The 26,745-nt window shown below is 43.0% G+C and overlaps 2 protein-coding genes across 19 annotated transcripts in view; one reads left to right on the top strand and one right to left on the bottom strand.

Moving 5' to 3' along the window:
- The window catches only part of APH1B (aph-1 homolog B, gamma-secretase subunit), an 80,188-nt gene that overhangs the window by 33,352 nt on the left and 20,091 nt on the right, over positions 1-26,745 (top strand). For 3 of the 10 annotated variants that reach the window (XM_073877150.1, XM_073877151.1, XM_025884070.2), the window contains one exon: positions 1,238-3,073. The exons of 1 other annotated variant lie outside the window; for it this stretch is intronic. The gene's annotated coding sequence lies outside the window, so the exon portion shown is untranslated. Of the gene's footprint in view, positions 1-1,237; positions 3,074-7,478; positions 8,418-10,219; positions 10,302-26,745 lie in introns of those variants that run through there. 6 more of the 10 variants (XR_003210547.2, XR_003210548.2, XR_012373654.1 and 3 more) reach the window with 5 other exon arrangements.
- The window catches only part of CA12 (carbonic anhydrase 12), a 56,027-nt gene continuing 46,688 nt past the window's right edge, over positions 17,407-26,745 (bottom strand). For 2 of the 9 annotated variants that reach the window (XM_073877145.1, XM_073877143.1), the window contains 3 exons: positions 22,490-22,522; positions 21,542-21,629; positions 17,407-19,988 (listed from right to left, as the gene is read on the bottom strand). In XM_073877145.1, coding sequence (XP_073733246.1) covers positions 19,916-19,988; positions 21,542-21,629; positions 22,490-22,522 — 194 coding nt within the window. In that variant the 3' untranslated portion in view covers positions 17,407-19,915. The other 7 variants (XM_025884068.2, XM_025884066.2, XM_073877147.1 and 4 more) reach the window with 6 other exon arrangements.

A 26,745-nucleotide genomic window follows, 5' to 3' on the forward strand; every position in this document is an offset into this window, starting at 1 on the left:
CCTCCACTTTGCAGTCACCTCCGACTAGCCCCGAGGCAGAATTAGCAGTCACTGTGGGCCTGAGGGCTCCAGGGAGGACAGAGTGGCAGTCTGTCTTGGGCAGCAGCAGCAGCCTGCTCCCTGGGAAGAGCTCCTTGAAATTGCTAGCTCTCATTGGTTAACTTTTTGTTGGGTCCTACTGTTCTTAACTCCAGGTGGACAAAGTAGATATCACAAAAAAACAATTTTAAAGTGCTTTGCTTAGAGCATTTTGTTTATGATTGCAATGTTTTCAGTTCTTATTTAATAAAAGGCATTACTTCTATTAAATTCTAGTGTTTAGAGAGGTGGCTGCTATATGTATCCTTTTATATAAGTATACAATATGTATCGTTTTATATAAGTTATGCTGTTATGTCATATATACTTGTAATATCAGGACTTGCATTCAATACACAATGCAGTAGACTCTTTCCAGACCTGTATTTTTCAGTGAACAATAAAAGTATTGTTTGGCACTACTCGTTTCCCATGTGTCCTCTTCTTTGGAGCAGTGTATTCTTCAGTATCTGTTGTTACACTTTTTGTCTCTTATAAGACTTGGCTATATATTCTGTTGTTTATGACTGGTCAGCTCTGAGACTTTTTAAAGAGAAATCTTTGTTACCTTAAAATTCATAAGGCCTATTTCATTTTTGTGTGTTCAGAAACAGTTTGGTGCAGAGAAGTTCTTTGAGATGTCTCAAACCAAGTGGAAGATTATTCTCAAAGATCCTGGAAACTCACCCTGAAAAATCTACTCTAAGTAATTGTAAAACAGGGAATTTATAGAATATCACATATTAGTGGCTAAAGATGGCAGTTGGTTGATAAGGAGAGTAAAGTTTAGTTTTTACCCAGTGACCCTGAGCAACCCATGGAGTCCTTTTGTTTTTTTCTCCCCTTGGTGTGGAGACAGTGCAGTGAAGGGGTTGAGCTTGGCTTTTACCGACAGGCTATATAGAGAATTGTTATGGCCTGAAACTCAAACCATGTGATGCCTGTTCACTCTGGTTTGAAATGAGGCTGCTCTAGATTTATCTTGACTGTGTTATTAGATGAAATATCCTCAGGGACCAAGAGCTTTTTAGTCCTCACTGTAAACCAGTGGAAGAGGTGTACATTTCTTAGGTAACAGCCCAGATTTGTGTGCAATTTGTTTGGCCCTTCCCCACTGAAACTGTGGCTCTAGTTTAATTGTTGTTTGTTTGGTATTTAGTTGGAACAAGGACTTCCCCTGTGTCCAGCCTCAACATGTGAGAAACCTCCAGTGGAAAGAAGTATATAGTTTATCTTCACCTCATTGAAAATGCTGAATAGATGAACCACTCAACCACTCAACTGGCTTATGGATTCAGTCGCAGTAAAAGAATTTTTAAGGATTTGACACATTCTCAGGTGACCATAATAGATGCTGAGCCCTGAGCAGGGGTCCCAGCTTTAAGACTCAGTAATAGGAGGTACTTGCTGTGTAAGTGTGGATCACTGTAAATTCTTCTTCTACCTAGTAGTAAAACCATTCATTTTTCAGTGCTTGAGCAAAATCGGAGATGGGGTTTGTAGTGTTTAATCAGGGCCTACCATGCACAGAACACTGTATTAGATACTTTAAAAGGATGGAAAAGAACAAAATGGTGGAGATCTTTATCTTCCGGGAACATACAATCTAACTGCCTGGATTAGAACACATAAATATTACCTAATGTATTACCAATTATGAAATAATATAGAATAGCTTGAGTGCATGATACTTGAAATTTTAGCAGTAGATGAAAGGCACCTGGGTAATGGATATAGATCCAGAGGAAAAGGTGGGACTGAGGACTGAACCCTGGGGCTCTCCAATTGAGATGTTGGAAAGGGGAGGTGGAGTTGTCCACTGAGGAAAGAAGGAAAATCAGGAGAGTGTGATGGCCTGAGAGGGGAAAGTATGTCAAATGCTGTTGAATAATGAGCAAGATGAGGAGTAAGAATTGATGATTACATATGGAGAGGTAGAATTTTAGTGTAGGGGTGAATACCTAAATGGAGTATATTATAAGGACATAAGACATAGCATATCAAGGACAGATAACCATTATAGATATAGTAGGGGAAAGGGATGATAGCCTGAGGAGGATGAGGGGGCAACAGAGAGTGTGTTTCTACCCCCCCAATAATAAATCATTATAACAGCATGTATGTGTAAAGATGGGAATCACTCAGTGGAAAGGGGAAAATTGATGATGCAGGAGATGGGGGGATAGTTGCCAAAGCAAAGTACCTGAGGGAGTAGAGTGAAATTTTTAGCACTAATTTTAGCTTATATTAGATATTAAGATCAATGACTTAAGCTTCTACTTAAACTAGAAAGAGAGGAACAAACTAAGGCTAAAATAAGTGGAAGAAAGGACGTAATGAAGAGAAGAGCAAAAATCAGAAAGCAGAAAAACAATGGAGAATTTCAATAAAACAAAAATCTGGTTCTTTGAGAAAATCCATAAAACTGATAAAGCTCTGGCCAGATTGATAAGGAAAAAAAGAAGGTATAAATTATGACTAGCACTACAGATACTACATTTATTAAATAAAAATGGAGTATTAAAAACAACTTAATGCCAATAAATTTAAAACTTAGGTGAAATGGACAAATTCCTTTAAAAAAAAGTTCAAGAAGAAATTAAAAATCTGAATATCCCTTCAGACTATGTTTTTTCTTGTTAACATGCCTTATAATTATTTATTAGAAGCTGGACATCGTATATTGAATAACAGGAACTGAAATAGGGTTTTAGTGTAAGTTTTATGTTAATCTGGGCAAGAGTTGGAGTGTATTTAATGTTTGTTGCAGCTCTCAGTACCAGAGGCTTCAGATTCCTCTAGTGGCCTTGTTTTTTCTGCTCCCTTGACTTTGGGCTTCCCTGTGTGCTCTTCATCAAAAAAAAGTCTGTGTCTTACAGCTCTTTCAGCTATAATCCACTGTTATTATATTGGAAGTCTATTGGTGTGACAGTAAGATGTAAGAGAAAGAATGTGTCCTATAACCTTAAGATTAAATTTCAGTTTCTTAGGGGCACCTGAGTGGCTCAGTCCTTTGGATATCCGACTCTTGATTTCAGCTCAGGTCATGATCTCAGGGTCTTGAGATCGAGCCCCACATTGGGCTCCTCGCTGAGCGTGGAGCCTGCTTGAGATTCTCTCTCTCCCTCTCCCTTTGTGCCCCCCTCCCTGGTCCCTGCATTCGGATGCTTTCTCTCTCTCTAAAAAAAAATTTTTTCAATTTTTTTAGTGGGCCTGCATCCTTAGACTAAGTGTCTCTTAGCTTTTTACCCCCATAAGAAAGACAGGAAAGACAAAGGGGCCTAGAGTGGAAGAAATGCCCTTTCCCCTAGATAGGATAAGGCTCTTATAAGATCTTTTTCTCTGGAGAGTAGGTCTTTGTTATGGAGAGCACTGGACATATTTTACAATGATTGCTCTTACCCCTACCCTGCCAGAGCCATGGAGGATTGATTCAGAGATTCTGGTAGTGTTCCTGGCGGTAAAACCTACAAAAATGTGAGCCTCCTAAGATTGTGTGCTAGTCTTAGGAATTTCTAACTGTTATGCTATTCCACAATCAGACTCCAGCAATTTGTCAAAATTAGCATTTAAGTATCCCTACGGATTTATGGCTCTAGTGGCTTCTGCTCTAGGCAAGCAAATCTCAGTTGTGACTCTCTGGATTCACCTCTATCTCCAGATTTCAGGGTGATGGTTTGACCTGAGACCTCAGTTCTCTAACAGATGCAAGATTATTGATTTTTATTTTGTTTAGTGTTTTCTTGTTGTAAGGATGGGAGTGATAACTTCCAAGCTCTTTACATGTTGGAGCTAACTAGAAATCCCCTATATCAAAGAAATTGAATTTGTAGTTTCATGAGGGAAATTCTTAGAAGCCTTCACTGGAGAATTCTACCAAAGAGAAAGAAGCAATACCAATTCTACACAAACTGTTCTAGAAAATAGAAGAGATGGCACACTTTCCAATTCATTCTATGAGCATTAACAAACATTACTTGGTAACAAAGCCAAAGATATTTTATTATAAATGAAAACAAAAATAAAACTACAGACCATTCTCTCATGTAGATACATGTAAAAATCCTCAACAATGTTTTGGAAAATTGAATTCAGTAATACATGTGACCAAATGGAGTTTATCCCAATAATACAAGATTAGTTTAACATATAAATATCATTGAGTTCAGCATGTTAACAGACTAAAACAAACATATGATTATATCAATAGATACAAAAAAAGCTTCTGACAAAATCTAACTTCTCATTTTTTTATTAAACAACAACAACTCTTGGCAAGCTAGGACTAGAAAGGAATTTCTCTAACATGAAAAGAAGACATCTATGTAAAACCTATATCTAAGGCCATACTTAATGGGGATAAAAGACTGAATGCTTTCTCCACTAAGATTGGAAATAAGGCAAGGATGTCCATACTCGCCACCTTGATTCAGCATTGTACTGGAGGTCCTAAGGGCCTGTACAAAAAAGGCGAGAAAAGGAAATAAGTCATCAGATTGGAAAGGAAGAAATAAATTCTCTATTTTCAGATAATATAAATTATTGGTGTAGAAAATCCTAAGGAAACTACAAAAAGGTGACTGGAACTACTTAGCGAATTTAGCAGGGTTATAGGATAATAAGACTCAATTTTTGACACAAATCAATCATGTTTATAGCAGCAAACAATTGGAAATTGAAATTGGTTGGCTCTCTAGAACTAGTTTGCTTCTCAAACTCTATAGTGAAAGGCCATTAAAAAAAAACTTTCTAATCCATCACAGATCACTACTTTTGTAAAATACAACAAAAATGAATTATTATGAAAATGTGATGACAGACATTCAAATTACAAACCCAGAATTCTTCTTACTAGAGTCAACAGATATAAAATTACGTTCAGTAAGTAAAATCAAGGCAACATGGAAAAAAAAAGAATTGCAAAATGTATATGTTTACTGACAATGTGCTTACCGGCAATTAATACAGAATCGGTATTATACACAAAACTTTTTGTTCTGTTTTAACTGAACAAGATGTCACGAAAGAAAAGGCAATTCTCCATATTAAATGTCTATTTAACACACTCTGAAAGAATAATACCCAGTATATCAATATTTAAACTTTTTAATGTGATAAACTTATGTTTTGTTTGTTAATTTACCTAGTCTAGATTGGGCTGATACAATGCTGCTTTCAGAGAATAAAGCATATTTAAAATCCTTCTCTGAACAAGGCAGAGGATCATAGGGGAAGAGACAAAAAAAATGAAGATGAAACCAGAGAGGGAGACAAACCATAAGAGACTCTTAATCTCAGGAAACAAACTGAGGGTTGCTGGAGTGGTTGGGGGTGGGAGGGATGGGGTGGCTGGGTGATGGACACTGGGGAGGGTATGTGCTATGGTGAGCGCTGTGAATTGTGTAAGACTGAGGAATCACAGACCTGTGCCCCTGAAACAAATAATACATTATATATTAATTAAAAAAATAAATCTCTGTTTATCCTACTAGATACCAAAATATACCACAAATCTACAATAATGGATATGGATAGAAGATTCCAGAGCAGGCCCATGTATATATGAAAATCTAGTATAGAACATAAATGACATTTCAAATTAACAGGAAGAATCATCTATTCAATAAATGGGCTATTTGATGTTTTATTTGATTATATTTGAGGGGGAGAAAGTAAAACCAGGTCCTTATTTTGCTTTTTCTATAAAACAAAATGTAAAGATTAAAAATTCAAATGCAAGAAGTGAAACTATAAAAGAACTAAAAAAAAATTAGAATACAGTTGATCCTTGAACAATGCGGGAGTTAGTCGCGTTGATCCTCCTACCCACTCTGCATGTAGTTGAAAATATACACATAACTTTTGACTCTCTAAAAACTCAACTACCACTAGCCTACTGTTGACTGGAAGCCTTACTGATATAAATAGATGATTATCACATATTTTATATGTTACATGTATTACATACTGTTTTCTTAAAGTAAGCTAGAGAAAATGTTATTTTAAAAATCATAAGAGGGACACCTGGGTGGCTCAGTTGGTTAAGCATCTATCTTTGGCTCAGGTCATGATCTCGGGGTTCTGGAATTGAGCCTCTCATCAGGCTCCCTGCTCAGTGGGGAGTCTGCTTCTCCTGCTACCTCTGCCCCTCCTCCTCATCTCTAGCTCTGTCTCTCCAATTAAAAAAAAAAATCTTTAAAAAAATCACAAGAGAAAATACATTTATAGTACTGTACTATATTTATTAACACTATGTTGTGTGTTTACAAGATGAATAGTCTTGTCAGTATATACATCAATATTTTTTTTTAAGATTATTTATTTGACAGAGAGAGACACAGCGAGAGAGGGACACAAGCAGAGGGAGTGGGAGAGGGAGAAGCAGGCCTCCCACTGAGCAGGGAGCCCGATGCGGGGCTCGATCCCAGGACCCTGGGACCATGACCTGAGCCGAAGGCAGACGCTTAACAACTGAGCCACCCAGGCGCCCCAGTATTTTCTTACATGATACAAAAACACTGTAGATGTTATATGTATTAACACTAGACATCAAAACTGAAAAGATAATGTGAAAAGGTTATATTTATTTCAGGTATAACAACTCATGGATAGTGAATAACAATGCACTGATAATGAAGAAGCAACAATATGATTGCTTTATGGTAATCATATTTTTATGTAATCAATAAGATTGCTTTATGGTAGCCTAGCCTACACACTACTGAGTGAATTGTTATAAAATTTTTATGGCATACAGTATTATAGTCCTATTCATAATACAGTATTAGAAACATTGTTATATTTTTTAAAAAACTACTTGTGATGATAGGCTGATATGCAGTTTCTCCAATTATGAGAGGCATACTGTAATTCTTGAAAGCAAAGTTCTAAAACAGAAAACTAACACAATGTTAATTTTATATTAACTATCACTCACCTTACGCCTATGTGAGGATGGGCTGTCCTCTTCCATATCAGTCCCATACACGATGTTCTCTGTGATAAACCCTTGCGTGATGCTGGTAATGGTGACACAGAAATGTCTCACACAGTTCTTGTCCCGCAGTTAGTAGGTTTTCATATGAAGACGCAAACACAACAGTTAAGTTTATTGACTGTATGCCATGATGATTAGTACTGTTCATTAAGTGGAAGTGAATCATCATGAAGGTCTTCACCCTCATCATCTTCACACTGAGTGGGCTGGGGAGGAGGAGGGAGAGGAAGGGTTGGTCTTGCTGTCTCAGGGGTGGCAGTGGGGGAAGAGGTAGAGGAGGCAGGAGGGGAGGCAGGCACACTCGGTGTGACTTGATGCAAATACATCATAATTTGTCTGACTTTTTCATTTCTCTAAAACTGTTTCTATATGGTACCAATTCTTCTTCCACCATTTGCTTTAGTTTCAGTGCCTGAATCGTGGAAGGGTCCATGTAGAAGTCAAAGCAGTCTTGAATCATCAGAACGCTTCTGCCAGATTGTCTGTCAACCTGTTTTCTGGCACTGCTTCTTCTGTGTCTCCTTCCTCATCATCTGGCACTGGTTCCGAAGCACTCATCTCCATGAAGTCATCTTCTGTTCATTCCTCTGATGTGATGTGTATTAGCTCTTGAGTTTCTCCAAGATCCATATCTTGAAACTCACCTTTATTGCCATATCCACAGTCTCCTTCATGATTTCCTTGATTGGTTCTGTTGTAAATCCTGTGAAGTCAGGCACAACATCTGGGCAGTTTTCTCCAGGAGGAATTTATTGTTTCTGGCTTGATGCTTTCATGGCTTTTCCTAGAACAATTATGGCATCTTTGATGGTGTGATCCTTCCAGACTTTCATGATGTTTTCCCTATCAGGATTCTTTTCCATAATGTTGACGGTATGAGCCTTAAAGGTCTTATGACCCCCTGATCTGAGACTGAATTAGAGACATTGTTTGTGTTTGGGAGTAAGTAAACCACTTTGACACCTTCTTTGTTGAACTCATGGGGTTCCGGGTGGCCAGAAAAATTGTCCACTATCAAAAGAACTCTAGGGGTGCCTGGATGGTTCAGTTAGTTAAGTGTCCAACTCTTAATTTTGGCTCAGGTCAGGATCTCAGGGTCTTAAGATCGAGCCCCTGATCAGGCTCTGTGCTGGGCATGGAACCTGCTTAAAATTCTCTCTCTCTCTCTGCCCCTCTGCCCACCCCCCCCAAAAAAAAGAACTTTAAAAGGCAGTCACTTACTGGGGCACCTGGCTGGCTCATTCGGAAGAGCATGCAAATCTTTATCTTGGGGTTGTAAGTTCAAGCCCCATGTTGGGTGTAGAGATTACAAAAGAATAAATAAACTTAAAAAAAAAAAAAAGGCAATCACTTACTGGCAAGGTGCTTCCTGACTTCAGGCTCATTGATGGAACCCATCCAGAAAAAGAGTTCTCATCATCCAGGCGTTCTTATACAACCAAAAGACTGGCAGCTGGTATTTATCTTTTCCTTTCAAGGCTTGGGGCTTAGTAGCATTATAGATAAGGACAGTCCTCATCCATAAAGCTGACTGCATTTGCACAAAACAGTAGTTAGCCTATTTTTCTTGCCTTAAATCCTAGTGCTCAATTCTTTATTAAGGAATGTCTTTTGGGGGGCACCTGGGTGGCTCAGTCGTTAAGCGTCTGCCTTCGGCTCAGGTCATGATCTCAGGGTCCTGAGATCGAGCCCCATGTCGGGCTCCCTGCTTGGCGGGAAGCCTGCTTCTCCCTCTCCCACTCCCCCTGCTTGTGTTCCCTCTCTTGCTGTGTCTCTCTCTGTCAAATAAATAAATAAAATCTTTAAAAAAGAGAGAGAGAAAGAAAAGGAAGGAAGGGAAGAAGAAAGAAAGAAGAAGGAAGGAAGAAAGGAAAGAAAGAAAGAAATGTCCTTTGGGGCATTTTTTTTTTCTAGAATAGGGTACTTTTGTCTGCATTAAAAACCTGTTCAGGTAAATATTCTTTCTCAACAGTGATTTTCTTAATGGTGAGTAGGAGCTCATCTGTTGTCTCTAGGTTGGCAGAAGCTGCTTCTCTTGTTATTTTGACACTTTTTAAGCCAAACTTCTTTCTAAAATTATCAAGCCACTCTTTGCTGGCATTAAATTCTCCAGTTTTAGATCCTTCACCTTCCTTTTGCTTTAAGTTGTCATATAATGACTGCTTTTTCTCAAATCATATTAGAGTCTACAGGAATGCCTTTCTTATAGCAATGCTGCAGTCACATAAAAGCTGCATTTTCAATACAAGATAAAGGTATTTTGCAAAAAAGTGCAAGGTTTTTGCACCTGCTGGCATAACCGCAGTGACGGCTTCATGAATTTCCTTTCCCCCGCCACAGTGGTCCTTACGCTGGATTAATTTACCTTGAAATGGCAGGCAACCACAGCTGCAGACCTCAAACTATGGTATAAATCAAGCAGTTCAACTTTTTCTTGTAATGTCTGTTTTTTCTGTTTCTTAGGAGCACTTCCAGCATCACTAGTGGCACTGCAGAGGGGTCCCATAGTGTTATTCAAGGTTTACAGTTTTGCACTGAACATAATGGAAAATATGTGAGAATGGGAGAGCTCACTTTTTACTGTGAGATGCAATTTTACTGGAGAGGTGAATTGGTCATGCAGAGATGATTACTATCACACAGCATTTTAAGCGGATACTTGCAACACTTGAGTTCACCTCAATAGCAACAGGAGGTGGCTGTGAAATTATTATGGTAGTACAGTATGTACTGCAGTAAATTTTATGCAGTGAAGATTTAATACTGCATCTTTATGTTTGTTTACCTTTCTCGTATGTGCATAAATTTTGATAAATTTTAACTTTTTATAATAGATGTGTGCATATTTTTTTTAAAGATTTTATTTATTTATTTGAGAGAGAGAGAATGAGAGAGAGCACGAGAGGGAAGAGGGTCAGAGGGAGAAGCAGACTCCCTGCTGAGCAGGGAGCCCGATGCGGGACTTGATCCCGGGACCCCAGGATCATGACCTGAGCCGAAGGCAGTCGCTTAACCAACTGAGCCACCCAGGTGCCCTAGATGTGTGCATATTTTATGGAAGTAAGTGATAAAGTAGACTAGTATCTACATCTGTTTTATGCATGACATACCTAACATTTTCTTAATTTTTTTGATATTTCTCAGCTATGCAGTTTGTCTACAAGCTTTTCAAATTGTTGCAAGTCTCCAAAAATTTTTTAATATGCTTATTGAAAAAAGTCTGCCGGTAAGTGGACCAGCCCAGTTCAAACTTGTGTTGCTCAGGGGTCAACTGTAGTTTCATAATCTTAAGGTGGATAGACTATTTCTCAGCACTTTATTATAAATCACAAAGGGAAAAAATGGACAGATTTGACTGCATAAAATTTAAAACAGCAAAAGATACCCTAAACAAAGAAGACTGGGAGAAATACCTATGGCTTATACTCCAAAGAGTTGCCACCTGTAATATATAAGAAGCTTCTATAAATAAAAAAAGATTGATTTAGTGAAGTGATCCATGGACATAAACAGATAATTCACAGATAAAATGTAATAGCCAATAAACATAACGTAAAATGCTAAACTATTAATAAAAGAAATACAAAACAAGCAAATAATTTTTAGATTATCAGATTGTCAAAGATGAAAAAGATTGATAATATCAAGGATTGTTGAACATATGGTGGAAGCAGCATGTTGTGAGAAAGCAAATTAGTACAACCCTTTGGGTGGTGATTTAGCATAATTCATTATATCTATAAAATTTTGAGATGTAGCCCGGTGATGGGTATTAAGGAGGACACGTACTGCATGGAGCCCTGGGTGTTATATGAAAACAATGGATCGTGGATCACCACATCAAAAACTAATGATGTGGGGCACCTGGGTGGCTCAGATAGTTAAAGCATCTGCCTTCGGCTCAGGTCATGATCCCAGGGTCCTGGGATCGAGCCCCGCATCGGGTTCCCTGCTCAGCAGGGGCCTGCTTCTCCCCCTGCTCATATTCTCTGTCTCTCTCTCTCTCTCTGTATCTCTGTGTCTCGAATGAATAAATAAAAAAAAAAAGCTTAAAAAAAAACTAATGATGTATGGTGACTAACGTAACATAATAAAATTAAGAAAAAAAAGAACCAACTGAAAAAAAATTTTTTTGAGATGTTCATGTTTTGAACCAGCAATTCCTTTTCTAGGAATTTATCCTATTGAAATATATTCAAGTAATGGTAAGGAATTTGCAACAATGTCTGTCAGTAGAGCTTTGCCTCAAAGAACAGAATGCTCTACAGCCATTAAAAAGAACGAGGATGTTTGGAACATGTTAGAAAACAAAAGCAAGGTAGAGATCATTCTTTCATTCCCCAGGCCATTGTCATTAGGCCAGACATTGTGCTGGATACTGAGAATGTGAAAGTGAAATTAGACAGGCACGATCCTAGCCCTTACGGAGCACACAATATGTATTCTATTAGTCCATTTTATTAAAAATATCGAAGTATGCACACTGGCACATAAAGGCTGGAAAGATAAAACTAAATTGTTAGCAATGCTTATTTTGGGATTGGGGGGACTTTTGGCTTTATAGATATATTATTTGTATTTTTTTAATGAGCATACATTGTTTATGTAATCAGATAAAACTATAAGCGCGTCCATGATTTCTGTTGTCCTTACTAGAAAATGCACATCATTCGAGGCCTTTCACAGTCTGATCCCAACCACTTTTTCCTGCCTCCCACCATCCCCTGTCTTCCTCTCCCAGACAGTCTCAAGCACATCCCTGAGATCTCTATTATACCTCCACATACTTGCTCTTGTCTTCAGTTCCAACCTGAAAGAAAGCATCCTATCCCTCCTTCAAGGTCCTACTCAAATGTTACCCTTTGTGAAATCATTCCTGATTAGACTCAAAGCAAGTGGCTTTGTCCACTGTTACCCCTTAGCATAATGTTTTTAAATCAAGGAATAATTTACATACAATAAAATGGGCAGATTTAAAGTATACAATTGGATGAGTTTTGACAAATGGATGCACATGTGTAACCACCACCCCTATCAAGATCTCCAGCTGGGTCCCTTGCGCTCCTTTCTAGTCAATCCACCCCGCCTTCCACAGAGGCAACCGCTGGTTCCAACTTCTATCACCATAGATTAATTTCACTTGTTTTGAACTTTATATAAATGGAATAACACTACATGTACTCTTTTGTGGCTGACTTCTTTCATCCAACATAATTTTCTGAGATTCATCCATGTTTTTTGTTTATTAATAATTTACAACTTTTTGCTGAATAGCATTCCATCTTTTGGATATACAATTTGCTTAGCCGTTCTTCTGTTGATGGGCACATAGTCTTGTTTTCAGGCTGCTCTTCTATATACTATGGTTAGTGGTTTCTGCTTGCTTCCCCAAATGAGATTATGATACCATTTATCATTGAATATGGGAACTCTCTGAATCATGTTTGAATCCCCATCACTTAATCTGTGCTCAGCAGACAGTAGTTATTCATTATATTTATGCTTTTGAATAAGGGGGTATGAGAAAGGAGGTCAGTTGGAAATTACTTTGAATGATGGAAGAGAGATAAAGGAAAATGCTGTTCTGACACCAGATGTGTGAGTTTTCCCACACCACCCAATTCAGTTCTCTGTGGACACTGACTAGGTATTCTACAATTTAACTCATTTCTGGCACCGACTGCCCCAAGTTAGAACAGACCCCGCAGGTTAAGGGCTAAATCCCACAAGACTGCCCCCACTTCAGATGCCGGTTTCAAGTCCCAGGCTGTCACTTGTGTTTCTGACCAACCGGCTATAAATTGTGGGTTCTGATGACTCCCTCCTCATGTCTGATAATTTGCTAGAACAGCTCACAAAACTCAGGGAAACATTTACTTATATTTACTGGTTTATTATAAAGGATATTATAAAGAATACAGATGAACAGCCAGATAAAGAGATATATAGGTCAAGGTATGGGAAAGGGGTACAGAGCTCTCATCCCCTCTTTTGGGTGCACCACCCTCCCAGTACCTCCATGTATTGGAAGCTCTCCAAACCCCATTGCTTAGGGTTTCTCTGGAGGTCCTGTTATGTAGGCATGATTGATCAAATCATTGGCTATTGGCGATTGAATTCAATTCCCAGTCTTCTCCTGGAGGTCAGGGGGTAGGGCTGAAAGTTCCAGCCCTCTAATCACATGGCTGGTTCCTCTGGCAACCAGCCCCCTATCCTCCAAACATCACCTGTTTAGCATAAACTTAGGTACACCTTAAAGGGGCTTATTATGAATAATATTTGGGAGCTCTGTGCCAGGAACTGGGGACAAATACCAAATACATATTTCTTACTACATCACAGTATCACAGGAGATTAATTCTGATTTCACCCAGGGAAAGTGAGAAGCTCCTAACCATGCTTGTTCTCCATGGGAAGATTATACTTCATTTAGGAAAAGTTTTCAAATGGTTATTTGTTGGGTGGCTGGGAAGGAAAGAAGCTAAGATGCATGAGGTCTGTTGTTGGATGTCTAGGTAGCTTGGGGAACGAGTTTCAGCAGATGAACTCACTGGTTATGTTTTTTACGTGCCTCACCACAGGAGTCCTTGATTCTTGCAGAGAAGCCAGTAGACTCTGCCATCACTGACACAGAGTTCCTATAGAGATCTAAATCTGCCCTTGAACCCATAGCCCTGTGTTTGTTGTCTTCATTGCACATAATTAAAAGTTAATATTTGAAACTAGTGAAGTCAAGCAGAAATAATGACTTTCACTTACAGTATCAAGAGGTCATAGCTGACCATGTGAATAGACATCACACTCCTTCCTGGGCTCCCACCCACAGGGTGGGTCCCAGGGCAGGTGCCAGTTCTAGCCAGGCTTCTTCCAGATGGATCAGGAGATAAGCTCTCAATGGAAATGCCAGGACGGGGCAGGGTGTCATTTGGCTGTGTGTAGGGGGTTTTCTTTTTCTTCCTTTTTTTATAGTTTTATGGAGGAATAATTGGTGTAAGATAAATGACACATATTTAAAGTGTAAAATTTGAACTGTCTTGACCTATGTGGGGGAAACCATCACCACCGTCAGAATAATGAACATATCCATCACCTCACCAATTTCTTGTACCCCCTTGGTAATCCCTTCATCCCTCGCCTTCCCCGACCACCTTATCCCTAGGCGACCACCAATCTGCTTTATATCACTATAGTGTATTTTGCACTTTTTAGAACTTTATACAAATGGAATTATAGAGTGTGTGCATGTGTGTATTTGTTCCTTCTTTTCAGTTCAGCCTTAGGAATAGAGAAAGTTCAATGAATGTATCCTTGGGACATATTTGGTTTGTTGAGGGTAAGGTGAGGGTAACATCCCAGGAGCTGAGCTGACTCCTTTGTCTACTTGGAGTTGGTAATCTTTGGTCAGACTTTTCCTGAACAGAGGCCAGGATTTAATATTACTAAGCAGATTGGAGGCAGGAGGTTGTTGTTGACTTTCCAGAAATCATTGGCACAAATGCCTTTAGTGTCTTTAGCCTTTGGGGCTTCGTGAGGTTGCGGCATGATTGAGATAAGCATGGAAAATTCTGTTCCAAGATGTTTCCATGTCACTGGAGCTGCGAAGGGCAGACCCCATCCTGTCACTGAGGGTTGGAGAGCTGCAGGAGCTGTGAGACCTTCACTTAGCCCAGAGCCAGAGCCCTTGTTTGGTTTCCCACTTATAAAGGCTCTGTTTCCTCTTGCCTTGGGTTGTGGGATAATTGAGTGAAGGTGCAGTCTAGAATATACAAGTGGGAGACTCGCTGAATCCCTGATTGACCTGCAGTCATAACGATATGCTGGCCTGGTCTAATTGTTTGTTTGTTTGTTTTTTTATGGTGAATAATTCTATATCATGAAGCACTTTGGCCTTTATCCCTGCCCAGTCATTCTAAAATGACAGGGCACAGGTAGAGCATGGGGCCCCTCCTCTCCAGCATTGTCTGGGCCTCACACCTTCTCCCCACCCTGTCATAGTTGAGCCTGAGCCAGAGGACCATAGAGGGTCATGCACCCCCGCCAGGCCGTGCACAGTGTGGACGAGGATGGCAACTCCCAGTTTCCCAGCAGGCAGCCGCAGAGGCCTCCTCTCCTCTTGCCTCATTACTTTTCCCCACCCTTGATGGAAGGCAACTTGCAACTCCTTCCAAACTGAGGGACTGAGCTCAGCTGACATTTCAAGAGACTCAGGTTTCAGGCATTTGCTCCCTCAGGCTGGCCAGCTCCAGAAGGGTGGAGACAAAGCGGGAATGTTCAGACCCTGAGGAGATCAGGAGGGGGCCGTTAGGGGGACAGTGAGCACCTGGCACTTGGCCAGGGTCCTGCAGCGAGGTCCCCCAACAAGTTAACCAGGCGCCCTCATGCCTGTTGCTCAAGCTCCTGCAAAGGCACCAGAATGCTCTAGGTCAAGTCACTGCTGAGCACCTGGAGCCCAGGGCCTGGCCAAGGGACATAGCCAGGGCAGGGAGGGCTGGAGAACACCCATGGAGCTGCAAGAAGAGGTATAAGGAGTGGGGGAGCTGTGCCTAAGGTCTGCTGGTCTGTTCACCTTGGCCTGATTTTGTCTGCCCTCTTTCCTTCCATCCTCCAAATTCAGCCGCCTGAATTCCCCCATCCTCTCTCATCTCCCATCCCTCAGCCCCCAAAGCTTTCTTCTCAGGTGCATTTTGCATGAAAGCTTTCTAGGTTTAACCCTCCCAAAGGGTATGTCAAAGGAGAAGGTTAGCGGTCTGTATCTGCACAGTGGTTGTGCTGGCCTCTGGCCACGTGTGGCTATGAGCACTTAGGATGTATCTGATGAAAGTGAGAAAAAGCTTGATTTATTTTACTTCAATCAATTTCAATTTAAAAGCTGATAATTGGTTCAGGTTTTGGAAAACTTTTAAGCATGTTTGGAGCAACTCGGGCATGTGAATCGGCTTTTTCCACTGTAATTTTGTCAAACCTAAACACAGATCAAATATTTTCAATGAAAATTTAGCATCCGAATCGAGCTGTGCTGTTAATTTAAAATACACACTAGGTTTCAGAGACTTACTACAGAGAAGAATGAAACTATCTCATATCAAAATATTGATTACATGTTGAAGTCATAGTATTTTGGATCTACTGGGCTTTATAATATATTACTAAAATTGATGACACTATTTTTTTCCTTTTTGGGGTGTGTGGCTACCATAACTTTAAATTTTCACCTGTCTCGCATTGTATCGTCTTATATTCTATCCGACTACATGCTCTAGATTGTATATATAGCTGCATTTACATGAGGAGGTAATGGCCAACCTGAGGAAAGACTTGAGTCTCCCCTGCCAATCCATGGCTCTTGCCACCACATGCCCCTGATCATCAGCCCCAAAGAATCTTGAGTTCAGGGAATGGGGAGCAAGGGTATGAAAAGGGGGGCAGATGATTTCTGTTGCTCACTCCAACCTCGCCCCCTGCCGCCCCAGCCCCAGTGGGATGGGAGCAGGTGCAAAGGAATGAGAGTTGCACAGCCACTGTGGGGGTGCCTTGCTCCACCTGTCCTTACCTCTGAAGGATGTTAAAGGGGGCGAACTGAAAAATACCTGTGTTCTGACTGAAGAGACCATCAGAACCTGGACGGTTTATAATGTTTCTATTCTAAAGCTGGGCCCACTGTTTTATCACCTACTAGAGCAAAATTACCCTTGGACAGTTCATCTGTTTCCATCCTTGGGCAACTGCAGTGAAAACTGGAAGATTTCCTAAATAAACAAACAGTGATGGTGCCTGTTTGTAACCTCTACAGGATTGCCTCTTCCACCAAACCAGAATGTGAAATCTGGATTTAGATAAAAAATTGTATGGAAGATGATAGCATGTTTTGAAAAAAAAAAAATCCAAAATAAATAACAGGCAACCAAGAGAGGCTTCCAACATACTCTAAGTGCAATACCCAGTGAAGTAGAGAGACATAAGGCCCAGTCTTTATGTTCATGTCCTCTTAGTTAGGAATGCCTCCCTCTCTCCTTCCTTCTGTTCAAATTTGACTTCTTCTTTGAGGCCCAGCTCAGATACCCCCTTCTCTCTGAGCCTTTCCCTGATTATTCCAGATTTCCCAGCTCTGTTCGCTAAGCAGCTATGTGACTCCAGGGCTACACATACTATGGGCCTCCGTCCTCAGTAAAATGATTAAGTACATCAGTGTATTTTCCTTTGGAGCCAGGTGCTAAGACATTATAGACAAGTGACATTACTTACTCTGATCAGTTACCTGTCACCATAGACCGGGGACTACAAAGTGCTTTGCCAACAATAATGCTTGAACCTCACCTCCAAAAAAATCAGTCTGATGTGAAAAACATTTTATTTATAATTTCTCATATTTATAGTTTATGTCTTCATTACAATCATTCTTACAATAAATACAGAAGTGCTAAACAGACCATCATCATAGTGGCCTACGGTCCATCCGAGGCACAGGGACAGAGGGATGCTGTAGACCCTGGTGCTTCCCAGTGGTGCTCAGGAGGCCTTCAGAGAGTTTAGTGAAGGGGAAAAGAATTTAAGGTCTGAACTTGAAATGGGATTAATAGTCAATGCAGCAAAATCCTAGAATGTCTCTTAAGGAAACAGGTATAAATTTTTACTATTTTTACCAGATGATCCTAAAGAAACAGAACAAAGAGACTCAAACTCTCCCATTAGTAAGAAACAAAGAAGCCAGGGCCTTCCCTGTCCTTTTCCCACATGGGCTTTGTTTTTGTGATCTCTACCTATAGTGCACCCAGCACAGCACCTGGGCCTTCTACGGGGTGCGAGTGAGGCAGAGGAACTTCACATGCCACAGTGCTGGTTTCCTTCAGTGGTGACTGGTGTTGGTGGAATGAGTGAGAACCTGAGGAAAGGCTTCCCAGTTTCCAAGCTTGGTCCCCAGGAGCCCCATAATGATTAGCAAGGAAGTTGACAGTGTTGATTCTTGGAGCCTTCTGCCTGCCTCCCTAGCTTTGCTTTATCTCAGCCACAGGGCAGGAGAAAATGCCACTGTTTTCATGGCCTAGTCAATCTCCCTTTTTATGAACAGCCATTGTGCCAGCTACAGTGATCTCGTTGTTTTCTTGCAAAATTTGTCCATAAAAGGTAGAGAGATAGTCCCAGGACTCTGGATTTATGTTGGTTTCTGATTGGCAACTTTGGGCCAAGGCCAAGGAAGCATCACCTAATTCACAATGCTCTGTCATGAGGCTTGTCCCTGCTGTCATTTGATCAGCATCAGGCATGCTAATGGCAAGGTGAAGATGCCACCCCAGGCTCCGAGGCTGTCAAAGATCCTGTGCACACACATGTCTGAGTGTTCATTAGGTCTTCTGTAACTCAGTTTAGCAAACTAGCTACAAAGCCATGGGGCTTGCCACCACTACAAAAAGTCATGATGGTAGAGAAGGGAGAAGACTGTTCTCAGAGTGAGAGGGAGGAGTAGAAGGAAAAAGATGTTATAAAGAAACCTGTGCTCTGATAGGACATTCCATGCTGTCAGAATGAGACCAGGAATCGAAAGTTCTCTGTGAACTGCAAGGTGCCGGCCATGAGAAGTTGGTGGTGGAGGCTCCTTCTCAGTCATGGAACTAACTGGTCTCCAAGGGGCTCTTACATCTATTAAAGAGTTAAGTCTTCTCAGAAACTGTGGCTTGGGTAGAAGATCATGAAGCATCTTTGTAACATTCCATTATTATTGGTCCCTACATACCATGATGCCCCCACCCTGCACAGATAACTTCCTGCTTTCATAGCTTGAAAATAGATTTTAACCAAGCCATGACTCAACATCCTCCAAGTCAGGGAAATAGGTACATCCCAATTCTAGATTGGCAGTAGGGACACCACCGAAGTGGCCAAAATGAAATCTGGGCAAGAGAAAAAGCTCTTCAGTGATTTTGCTTCTGCGTATTTCCTCTAGATTCAAAAGCAGTTTGGGTCATCTCAGAACTCGTGTCTACTCTAGGAGAGAGAAAGTAACAACACTTTTCAAGGAATAGCCTAATTATTTATAAAGTCTGTGAAGTACAAAGCATAACTGCGCCGCTGACAGGAGGTTGGGCTTGGGCTTAATATTCTGTCCTCACACTTAAGACTTGACAACTTCTGACTCCAGTTCTGACTCCGAAGTGAGTGCCTCCAGACCTTATGTGTCTTCTCATTCTGTTTCTCCAGGCCCATTCAATGCGTTTGACCCAAAGCACAGGACTTTGGAAATGCCTCTACTGTGTTTCAAAGAATATCTTTTGTTTCCTTTTTGTCTCTGACGCCTTGACCCTTCCTGTATCATTCTTCCTCCCAGGTGTAAGGTCAGACCAAAAGTTTTGTCATAGCAGAAAGAAATCAGAGGAAGAAAACAGTCCCTTCCCTGAGGAAAGAAACTGAGTCTCAAAAGCAAAATCTAAGCAGATAGTACACATTCTGGTCTGAAAGCTTGGACAAGAGGCAGAATTTCCAGGATCCTTGAAACCACACTCAAGTGAATCCCTGGATGAAAGTGTTTTCTGACCAAACCAATCACAGCCCCCAGTGGGTGACTTGGTTTGTGGCCCCAGAATCCAGACAACCTCATGGTCTCAGACAGATGAAGCAGACAGCTCAGAGTTCCTGCCTCTTTGGCGAGTTCTTGCCATCCACAGATCATACTGGCAGTGGCTGTGGCATCAGGATGGCAGGGCACCCACCTAAAGGCCCCCCATGGGTCTGGGGCATTTGTGGGTTGAGCTTCAGAGAACCCTCAGGTATTTCAAATGTCTAGGGAGCCACAGTGTGTAGTGTCCAAAGCAAAGTCCTTCCTTGGATGTGCCTGGGAGGTCTGGGGCCTCAGGCATGGGCCTCAGTCTCCTTCTTGATGGCTGGTTTGTAAATGACTCCTTTGTTGTCACCTTTTTTGCTACTGGAACAAGAAGAACACACAAGTCTCAGTTAAAGAGAAGAGACAAGCAGAGAACAGCCTGACTCAGCTACGGAATGAGATGAATTTTAGGGGTCAGATTCTTCTTGTGGGGACCTTTCCCCTGTTCTGATGGTCTTGGGAGGAATGCCCCCAAAATAAAGTATTAACCAAAAAGGAACCTGTTGTTCATTTTCCAGTTGTTCTCTTATAACAGCTGATGATAGTAGACCGGCATTTTGAAGAAGGTCTCATTACCACCCCAACTTTAAACCTTTGATTCCATAACAGGATTCCTGGAAATTTTTTTTTATACATTATAGAAAAATAAATTGGTTTTAGAAAAACCAAACATGACAATAAAAACATGAGCAAAGGCCATTAATAGCTAATGGAAGTTCCATTACCGGTTCCAGGCCAAGGCAAAGCTCTACCCGGTCACCTCGCTCTTCACCCACAAGTGCCGGAAGGATGATATGGAGCTCAGTGACTTGCACGGGAAGTAATGGCCACTAGCCTCGCTTCCCCACCTGCCCACTCCCGCAGGGCTCCCACCGCCCCCAGCTCCTTGATGGGATTTTAAACTTCACCTGCTTTTAAATCTTTTGCTTTGCAGCCTCTCTTCTCCTTCCACCTTCCCTCCTCCCTTTTGTACCTTCCCATCCCACCCACCCTCCCAGCGACCCCTTCACCCCTCAGATTCCCAGGGCGACATGAAACATGTCTGATGGGCAGGACAGGTGCAAACTCCACTTGTGGAAGTAGGTAACCATGACAGTCTGATTTCTAATGTCTCGAAGCAAGGGAAGCGGGTGGTGTGCAGGCCTCCGGGCACGAGTCCCACTCCCTGAGGCTAAGTTTTCTTGGAGCAACCTGTTCATTTTGGTGGGTCGTTGTGTGTCTGAATCAGCCCTGTGCTCGAGCCCACCCGTGCTGTTGCGCCAGGCAGATCATTCTCCTTTTCCATTGGGCTGTGGGTGGGCACCCTGATACCTCTAGCAAGAGGTTGACCATCTACCTCACTCATGAGAGGCATCACGTGGACGTTACCTGGTCTCTAGCAAATAGCTGACCTGGCTCCGGCCTAAAATCTTCCTCCTGTCTCACTCAGCTCTCTCAGAGGGTTTGTTGGCCTGAGTAAACAAGCCGGTGTTTGAAAGGGAAAAAAAAAAAAAAAAAAAATTTCCCTTCATTTTTTTTTTTTGAATAAAAAAAAAAAAAAAAAAAAAAAACCAGATGTAAAGATGTTAGAAGGAAGACAGCCTTGCTGCTTATGTTTAGGCAAATGGGACCTCCCCATCCCCAAATCAAGAGACTTGTCTTAAGGTGTTAGCCACGGCGGCAGGCTGGTGGACACACCTCCATCTCTGAGCATAATGATCCAGTGTCTCATGCAAAGGAGGCTGGGGGCCATGGTGTTTAGGAAACAGCACTACTAGGGTAAGTGTTGGTACAGGTGCTGGGGGCTATTCATTCTGCAGACTGCCTTCCCAAACAGATCAGTCCTCATGGACAAATAAGCTACCCGAATGCCATTTTGAACCAAACCAGCTCACCTTTTCTTTCTTCTGAAAAGCCAAATGGACACTGCCAGGACAACACAGATGCCAAGAACGCCAGCCAGGACCGCTGAAAGGATAATGCCTGGGGAAGAGGCAGTGAACATGCATTACACTCCCCCTTCCTTTGCGTCCGTCTCATCCCATGGCACTTGGATGCGAAGTCAAGTGACAGCTGTGTAATCTGCCACAGAAGGATGTAATTTCCCCATTTCTGTTCTCAGGTTCTGGTCTTTGGCTTAGCAGAACTGGTTGGAGTACTTAGAGCCATTTTCAAACTGTAGTCATTCTCCAGCAAGTGTTCGCAAACTTGCACCAGGATCATCTGAAGAGCTTGTTTAAAATGTAGACTTTTTTGAGCCCAAGCATCACAGACTCATTCAGTCTAGAGCAGGGCCCAGGAATCTGCATTTTTACCAAACAGCTCTAGCTGATCCTGATGTACATGGTTCATGAACCATACTTGGGAGAAACCCTGGGCTATAGAATAAGAACTTACTCTGTCTTGGCTTGCTGGAGTTAAGGACCACTGGGAAGCCTCTATCGGCTTTGCTCCCAAGCTCCATTGCACAGTCCTAAGTAGTCCAAAACAACCAGGGGCCCACTGCCAAGATCACCTAGCCAGTCACCCAACCTCCACACTGGGCTTGGGCCTGTTAGGCTGCAGCTTCCCAGCATGGCCAACAGAGGTCTTGGTTAGGCTCACTGAATGTACACATGCTGTAGAGTGATTAGGTCTTTCATTATGGAAGCATTTGATTGGCAGTTCATCTTTGAATCATAGAGTGATTTGAAGGTAGGACCCACAGAAAGGAGAGGGCCAGGAGCCAGACTGACAGCACAGAGAAACAGGGAGGATGGGCTTAGAAGACTCACAGGCCCAGATCATACCAAGAATCACAGCAGTCACCCAGCTGCAGCATGCAAGGCCGGCAGGCCACATACCCAGACTCAGTCCTGCGTACGTAAGGTCTTGCACTTCAAAGGGGAGAGGAAAAGGTTGAAAATTAACCAAGTCAAACCATGGTGGATTTGCCCAGTGTGTTGAGCGAAGCCCCACCTTTTGTCTGGTTGGAAGTACAGGGCTTATGCAGATTTTCTGGGTGCCCCATGGTATAGAGGGAATTGTGCACCTTGGCAATTCACACTGTGATCTCCCTCTCCAGTTCTCCTTTATCACAGCAGTCTCTTTGCTAGGGCCAGACTTCAGTTTTTAGTACAACATGGCTAAAGTGGAAGATGAGGAAGGGTAAGGATCAGAGTCTACTTGGGCAGGCTACTGTGTGCTTCTCGGATCCCTACCCCTCTTCATCGGTAAGGAATCGGCCAGGTTCTGGCAGGCTGGGGCTGGCAGGGCTTAGTTGGAGCCTTCGCTAGACTTCTGCCCTATCCCTATCCAGTCTTGTTGTCGTGATGGTTCTGTTTTTGCTTTGGCCTCACCGGGCAAACTGGAGAAACCCCTCCGTACCCGCCTCCCTTCTCTGCTGTGTAGAACCCTGAGATTGTGGCTTCTCTCCGAGCATTATTATTGGGATGAGTTAGGAGTCCTCAGCGGGGCTGAAATAGTGCCCAGCTATCTGAGGTAAAATCCCATAGTCAGCTTCCTAGGCACCTCCCTGGGGGACGGTCATGGGTGAGCCCATCTTCTTGAGTAACACAGAGGAACCCAGTCATGAAGCCCCCCTGGGTTACCCCAGCATGCTTCTTCCAGGTTCTTAGAACTACTCCCCATTCTCCCAGTTAGGTCCTCCATCTAAAGAAAGGCTGTTACAGATCCCCTCTTGTCTGGTGGTTTTCTGACCTAGGAGAAACTTCTAATGTATGTGCATATGTAGTATGGGTGCTTATTCCAGTTCATGTTGGAAGCCAGAGTTGTGCAGGTAGTGGCCACCCAACCTGGTACTCCGGAGAGCCTGTGCCCACAGAGCCCACTGTGATGACTCAGACCCTGGGAGAGCCCTGACCAGTTGTGAGACGCCAGCAGAGAGCCAGGGACTCACACTTGGGGCATGTAACACCCTGGAGAACCAGACCAGAAACTGCAGGATGAGGTTTTGCTCACCCCCTTTTTCTGCTGTGTGGCCAGTTGATCCCCCTGGAGCCCTCAGCCCTGTGCCCTTTCCCTACTGTCCTCTTTCACAATCTCATACGGAGCGTGCAGCCTCCCTCATCTGAGGCTGGCCGCTAGGAGTCTCTGGTCTGGTTTCCGCAGGTGGTCCCAGGCTGTTGTAAGGAGAAGCAGAGCAGCTGTGGAGAGGAGCTATCCACAAAGAACAGGGTGGCCTGTTCTCTTGGCTCTTGCTGGCCACCATCAGCAGCCCCTGGCCTCCCAAGTGGCAGAGTGGCTCCCATGGCCTGATTCCCTGCCCCAGGTCTCTTCTTGTAACCTGAACACAAGGACAAGCGTGTGGCTTAGGGAGACACTCGGGATAGGAGTCTCCCCTGGGGAGAGCATCCGGTGTTTGTATAGCATATGCTGTGTTCTCTGCATAGCCCGTGGCCTCTGCACACTGTAATTTGGTATTTGGGGTGTTTTTTTTTAAGGTACCTAGAGGCAACCCAGGCTTCTAAGATCTTAAAAACAACAACCAAAACCCCACAACTAGTCGTGGTTTCTTTTCCAAGCCTTTTGATGAAATATACTTTTGTTCTTTGTTCCTAAAACTCCAGATGCTGGTGGTACCAGCTAGTTTTCGCCACATAAGACCAATGGTAAGGGTGCCTGGGTGGCTCAGTCGTTAAGCATCTGCCTTCAGCTCAGGTCATGATCCCAGGATCCTGGGATCGAGTCCCACATCGGGCTCCCTGCTCTGCGGGAAGCCTGCTTCTCCCTCTCCCACTCCCGCAGCTTGTTTTCCTGCTCTCACTATGTCTCTCTCTGTCAAATAAATAAATAAAATCTTTAAAAAAAAAAAAAAAAAGACCACTGGTAAGCCTAACCACTTAGCTAAGCCATCCAAACTGGACAGTTTCTAAGTCGTTTCTTTCACGGTCACCTCAAACCTCTGGAGAGCCACACAGGCCCCCAGACAGCTGAGCAGCCCCACTTCAGGCTGGAGGAAGTGCCCCCAGGGAGCTCAGGGAGCAGAGCCAACTCTCCAGAAGCAAGGCCCCCAGGGATGGGACTTTTCCCAAGAGCCCGTGGCCCAGGTTGGTGGCTCATCTGGAGGAAATCTGGCTGCCCTTGGCTGAATTAGGCCCTATAAACAACGGCCTAATTTAATCCAGGCTCTAAGCAGGGCTCCTGGCTCCTAGATGACTACTTGTGAGGGCCTAAGTTGCCTCTTTGTGGAAATAATGAAATAAGCAAGCAGCCACAAAGACAAGGAAAGCCCCAGAGCCTGGGACAGATGCTTTTCAGCCAAGAATTTGATACAGCAAGGACAAAGCACCTTGACTGAGCAAGTGAAGAGCATGAGCCACTATGGAAGATGAGTGGCAATGAGGGTGTCACCTCATCAGAATTCTCCCCCTAAAGAAGCCCAGGGCAGGACGATGTCGGGATGCTGCCCCCTGCGAGCTGAGATGGCACCAGCCATCAAGGAAGCAGGACTTCTCTGCAGAGAGCGATGCAGCCCACAGGGTTTGGGTCCCATTCTGCTAACTAACAGGAGAGGGAAAGGCAGGGAGACTTCGGGGGGGCACAGGAATAGGCGTTGGGGCAGCTGAAGCAGTAGATCCCAGAGAGAGAAGCCAAAGCCTGCATCACAGCAGAGCCTCTGGGGTGTTGTAGAGAATAGGCAACACGGATGATGGAGGGAGGGACACAGCCAGGGACATTCATTTGCAGATTAAAAAAAGAAATGGTTTGTTTCTAATCAGCAAATATGACAGGCAGTTCCCACTGAAGAACACTGAGAACGGGAGCGACAGAGAGAGGCTGACTGACAGCGATGGCCCACAAGAGCCAAGTATGAAAACACAGCGAAGGGGCTTGTGAGCTGGTTGGTAAGAGGGCACATGCCCCACAGACGTGGCAGAGCTATCTGCTCTCCATAAAGCGCTCCAGTACGGTTCAGGGTGAGCAAAGACAGGGCAGTCTGACACAGAGAAGGAAATCGCACAGATACAGAAGAACCTAACAGATCCCTGAAGACAGGCAAGCCGTTTGCCCCAGGGTCCTCGCTACCTGTTCTCGCTAGCTCAGGAGCTGCACCCTCACTGCTCTCTTGCGGGACCCGGGGGTGCCGGTTAACTGCTTCTGAGGTCTTCTGAAGCCTCAGATGCACACACACAACAGCCCAGCGGAAGGGACAAGCACACCGCATTTACACAGCTTGCAGCTTCTGGAACAATTCTAGCATTTTTTTTTTTAGGTCTATTTGCAATTCTACTTATTCAAACAGAAAATAATCCTTTTCCTTTCAAAATATTATTTTCAAATATGGACTGTTTTAGTAAGTGACATCTTACATAGTTACATGTATGGATGTACATATGTATACATCTTATGTATATGTTTATGCCTTTAGCAGTCTCCAGTCTTATAAAAGAAACAAGAAGAGTTTGGGTTTAGCAGCGATTTGATAGTTTAAATACATAAAATCCCCTTTTGGATGATAAAAGCTCTTATTATTCTGCTTAATACAAGTCATAGGCTGAAGTAACTAAGATGCTGGCCCCGTCTTTGACGAGGCTTTGGTAAGAAAAGCAAGGAAGCTGCCCTCGGTGACCACAGAATAGAACTATCTTTGGAGAACATACTTAACTGGGGAGCTTTTCTTATTGGCACTAGGGAATCCCAAAAAGAAATAATTTCTACAAATAAATCTGCCAAAGAGATACCACCAGATTACCCGAGCGAGCTGGTTTGCGACAACCATGATAGGGACTGAGGGCTTTGCCTTCCAGATTGCAGGATTGCGGGCCCAGAAAGCCACGTTGCTCTGAGGGGCCTGAATTCTGGAGCAGTAGGCGTGGGTTACTGAGCTCAGTACTAAGGCTTAGTACTCTCAGCTCCCTTCCATGGCCAGTCTCAGGCTGTCTGTGCTGAAGGAATGGTAGGTGGTGGGACTGGGGCCTTTAATTCCTTTCAGGCCAGAGCAACAGAAAAAGCCTGACAACTTCCCAGGGCAACTCCCTCTCGGGACTTCAAAACTTGACAGCCTTGACAGATCTTTAATGTTTCTTAGACAAATGGATTGATTTGAATGCCGCTGGCAAATGGAAAACAAAGCAAAATAGGACTTGAAACTAGAATG

Source organism: Callorhinus ursinus, unplaced genomic scaffold (genome assembly GCF_003265705.2).
Source record: "Callorhinus ursinus isolate GAN/ISIS: 27379988/994484 unplaced genomic scaffold, GSC_fseal_2.0 scaffold25, whole genome shotgun sequence".
Classification (NCBI taxonomy): Eukaryota; Metazoa; Chordata; class Mammalia; order Carnivora; family Otariidae; genus Callorhinus; species Callorhinus ursinus.